We start from the raw sequence: 4,373 nt of genomic DNA, 5'->3' as shown, positions 1-4,373 counted from the left end.
CCGCAGCCTCGACCTGCCGGGCTCCGGCGATCCTTCCGCCTCAGCCTTCCAAGTAGCCGGAACTACAGGCACGCGCTACCACGCCCGGCTAATTTTTCATTTATTGTACAGATGCGGTCTCGCCAAGTTGGCCAGGTGGGTCTCGAACCTGCGGGCTCAGGCAATCCACTCACCTCAGCCTCCCAAAGCACAGGATTACAGGCTGAGCCACTGAGCCTGCCTCTCTCTCCCTTTTCTTTCTCTCTCTAATTTACTTTTTAAATAAACTGTATATTTTTAATCTAAAAAAAAAAAAAAAAGACTGTTGCAGCTGGGCACAGTGGCTCACACCTATAATCCCAGCACTTTGGGAGGCTGAGGCAAGAGGATTGCTTAAGTCTATGGGTTCAAGACCAGTCTGGGCACCATGGTGAGACCTCGTCTCTACATAAATCAAAAAATTAGCCAGGCATGGTGGCGCATGCCCGTAGTTCCAGCTACTTGGAAGGCTGAAGTGGAAGGATTGCCTGAACCCAGCAAGTCGACGCTGCGGTGACCAGGAGCATGCCACTGCACTCCAGTCTGGGTGACAGAGTGAGACTCTGACTCAAAAAAAAAAAAAAAAAAAAAAAGACAGTTGCAACCCCTGGAACAAGGCCAAAACAAGCCCATATTCCTTCCTGCAGAGTGGTGAAGCCCCGGGTCAACTCACTGAGGCCCAAGGGGTTAGGGTTGGGTGCCAACTTGACTGAGGCTCAGGCCTTGGCCCCCACCGGTGCCTCCCGTGTGCCAAGGCCAGATGAGGAACAAGAGAAGGATAAGGAAGACCAGCCTCAAGCGCTAGTGCCTGGTGGAGCTGTGGTGGTCCTTTCTGGCCCTCACCGAGGCCTCTATGGGAAGGTAAGGAACCAAAATATCCTGGAGCCCAAGATAGGTAGCAGGGAAGGTTGATTTGAGGGTCAGAGGGAAGAAGAATTGGGTTTGCAGTAGAAAGGCTGAGAGTCCTAGTCTTTTCAGCCTGCCTGGTCCATTGCCTCATTCAGTAACCCAGGACCACTTGCCAGACTTTTCTGAGCCTCAGTTCCCAGCTAAAAAGGAGAGAATGCCATAAGTTCCTGAGCATTCGATGCTTAAAAAACGGCTGAACAGGCCCCATAGTCTGCTGAGGGAGACACAGAAACCAGCCCTGGCCCCACTTCTCAAAGGTCGCAGTCTGTTGGGAGACATAGGAACCAAGTCTGTTCTCAGGCCCTCAGGAGTTAATCTGATGAGGGAGACACAAGGATCAGGCCTATTGGATGTAAACTTGGTCCTAGAAATATGGGTGGAGTTCACAACCCCTGCCTAACTTCTTTCTCCAACACCCTAGGTGGAAGGCCTTGATCCTGACAATGTTCGGGCCATGATTCGTCTGGCTGTGGGGAGCCGCATGGTGACTGTTAGTGAGTACTTCCTGCGGCCTGTCTCCCAGCAGGAGTTTGACAAGAATTCCTTGGATCTTAGTGAGTGGACCTCTTGCATAGCTAGGGGAGTTGGAGAAGCATTCCTAGGGGTGGCAGGGCCTGGCTCATGGGGTGGGTTTTAGATCTGCAGAGGGGAGGGCCAGCAGTCTGCCTGGCAAGTGTCACTTCTGGTCAGAGTTCAGGAGGTGAAAGTAGACATACATAGCTTATTCTGTTTGACTAAAAGAAAGGTTGATATCATCCCCCTGGGTCTGTAGGCTGTCTCTGACAGGGAAGAAACAGGTGCAAACACCAATTCCTCCCCTCAAGGGGGCTTTGTTTGGAGTGATGAACCTCTTTTGCTAGGAAATGAGAACCACTGGGGTTAGGGTATGACCAAGGAGGAAGTAATTCTAGGCAGGCAGAACAGCCAGGTGAAGGCATATCGGTAGGCTGGGGCAGTTGGGCAGATGGGTGCCCTCCAGATTCTAGCCTACACTAGATGAGCACTGTTGGTGAGGGCTGGGGTAGCTGAAGGAAGCTTCCTGAAGGGGACTGAAATGGTTGACAGGGGGCTAGAGGCATTCTACTAGCAAATACGTGATGGTGACAAAGGGCACATTGGCAGGTGGAGATGGTCCTAGGCTAAGGCATGGCCTTAGAAGGAAGGGGCAGTGAGACACAGACTTTTTTTTTTTTTTTGAGTTGGAGTCTCGTTCTGTCACCCAAGCTGGAGTATAGTGGCACGCTTCTGGCCACCGCAGCCTCAACCTACAGGGCTCAGGCCATCCTTCCATCTCAGCTTTCCAAGTAGCTGGAACTATAGGCGTGCGCCACCACACCCATCTAATTTTTTGATTTGTTGTAGAGATGAGGTCTCACCAAGTTGCTCGGGCTGGTCTTGAACCCATGGGTTCAGGTAATCCTCTCACCTCAGCCTCCCAAAGTGAGACACAGACTCTTTACTGGTTCTCCCCACACCCCCTTGAACAGGCCAGGTGAGCAAAACTTTCCCAGGGCAACAGAATGGAACAGCCTCATCACAGAAGGCCCTCCGGAATCAGGACCTCCATGTCCAGCGGGAGAGCTCAGAGAGGAAGCGGAAACACCTTCCAGACCGGTGGGACTCTGAGCATGTGGGATAAGGGAAGAGGGCAGGTGTGTGGGTAGGCTCAAGGAACTAGAGCAGGCTTCCAGGGCAAGGCAGGTGCATTAAAGGAAGGAGGAATGGCATTGTGGATGGGTTTCACAGCATAGGCAGAGGCAGGGCGACTGGTTAGTGCATCTGATGAAAAATCGAGCCTGGTGCTGGTCCCCTCTCCACAGACAGGATAGGCCTGTAGCCAAGAGTGAGAAGGCAGCCCCCATGACTCAGCACTGGCTGTACAGGGACCTGCGTGTGCGGTTTGTGGACAAGCTGCACAAAGGTGGCCAATATTACAACACCAAGGTGGGAACCCCGCGGCCTGGGTCCCCTTCCTTCCCCAGGGTCTGGGCCCCCTTAACTCTTAACATCTCACATCTCCCTGACCTGTATCCCCAGATGACGATTGAAGATGTCCTGAGCCCAGATAGCTGTGTGTGTCGAACAGATGAAGGCCGAGTCCTGGAAGGTTAGTCTGAGTGATGGCAGCTGGGGCGTTACCTTCCTGGAGGATGACCAAGGAGGGTGTCTGGAGTCAAGTGCCTGGATGGGAGCGCAGGCAGAGTTCAGGTTCTTTGCAAGGCCCGGCATCCCCTTATAGAACATGAGATGTTTTCATGATACTCTCGCTATGCTCTTCTGTCAGATTAGCCTGGAAATGCCTATTTCTCCCTCTTGTGACTGGTGCCTTATGGGAGGCTAGCATTTCGAGCTTTCAGTTCAGGGAAGGCCTTACAACATGCCCACGATAAACGGTTCTTGTTACCTCCACCGCCACCACCCTATGTCAATGATTCCTTTATGTGTTATTTTGATGATCTGCTCCTTAGGTTTCCTCATCTGTTAAATGGGTGTGGTGAGACTCCAGTTGTTGACAGGGTATAGAGTCGCTTGGGAATACAGGAAGGGCTCTTCTGACAGGATCCTGGCTGGGCTGGCCCTTGCCAGTCTCACTCTCCTCTCTCATCTGCAGGCCTGAGGGAAGACATGTTGGAGACCCTGGTTCCCAAGGCAGAGGGTGACCGTGTGATGGTGGTGCTGGGTCCACAGGCTGGAAGAGTGAGTTGCAGACCTGGAAGTGGGAGGTTTGGGGGTCACTCGGGAGCTACCTCAAGGACTGGGCTGGCCTTACTAACTCCACTCCACCCTTCCTCCAGGTGGGACGTCTGCTAGGCCGGGACAGAGCTCGGAGCCGGGCTTGGGTGCAGCTGCAGAGAGAGAATCAGGTGGTGGAGCTTCATTACGATGCTGTCTGCCAGTACATGGGCCCTAGTGACACAGATGAAGACTGACCCATGGGACCACTCCCATCCCCCAGGCTGTTCCCAGTTCTGTACAGTATGAGAAAGGCCTTCCAGAAGATTATCCCATCCTCTGCTTTTGGTGCACTCCTGGGACAGGGACAAGGGAAATGGATGAATGGACCAGAAGAGAGGCTAGAAACAAACCCAATATTTACCAGAGTTTATTATATAATAATAAAAATTTCAAATAATTAGTAGAAAGATGAAATCATAAGTGGTGTGCTGAGCTGTGAGTTAAGGTGGGAACTGAGCTGACGGAAGTGGGAACCATTCCATTTTTCAGCCTCACCTATCTGCTAGGGTGCAGGACAAGTCAAAGGACTCATTTAATAATGAGCTTGGAGCCAGGCTTGGTGGCTCAGCCTGTAATCCTGCGCCTTGGGAGGCTGAGGTGAGTGAACTGCCTGCGCCCGAGGGTTCGAGACCCGCCTGGGTAACTTGGCAAGACCTCATCTCTACAATAAATCAAAAATTAAGCCGGGCTCGGTGGCTCAGCCTGTAATT

The 4,373-nt window shown here is 52.3% G+C and overlaps 1 protein-coding gene across 1 annotated transcript in view; it reads left to right on the top strand.

Moving 5' to 3' along the window:
- Positions 1 to 4,078, top strand: part of GPKOW (G-patch domain and KOW motifs) — a 10,308-nt gene extending 6,230 nt beyond the window's left edge. The window contains exons 5-11 of the mRNA XM_008062742.1: positions 666 to 879; positions 1,349 to 1,481; positions 2,439 to 2,541; positions 2,748 to 2,871; positions 2,965 to 3,034; positions 3,539 to 3,624; positions 3,723 to 4,078. Of these exons, the coding sequence (XP_008060933.1) occupies positions 666 to 879; positions 1,349 to 1,481; positions 2,439 to 2,541; positions 2,748 to 2,871; positions 2,965 to 3,034; positions 3,539 to 3,624; positions 3,723 to 3,857 (865 nt within the window). The 3' untranslated portion in view covers positions 3,858 to 4,078. The remainder of the gene's footprint in view (positions 1 to 665; positions 880 to 1,348; positions 1,482 to 2,438; positions 2,542 to 2,747; positions 2,872 to 2,964; positions 3,035 to 3,538; positions 3,625 to 3,722) is intronic.
- The last annotated feature ends 295 nt before the right edge of the window (positions 4,079 to 4,373 follow it).

Source organism: Carlito syrichta, unplaced genomic scaffold, assembly GCF_000164805.1.
Source record: "Carlito syrichta isolate Samal-C Ts95f unplaced genomic scaffold, Tarsius_syrichta-2.0.1 Scaffold305810, whole genome shotgun sequence".
Taxonomy (NCBI): Eukaryota; Metazoa; Chordata; class Mammalia; order Primates; family Tarsiidae; genus Carlito; species Carlito syrichta.
The sequence above is the reverse complement of the archived record's forward strand: the minus strand, read 5'-3'. Positions and strand labels throughout refer to the sequence as shown.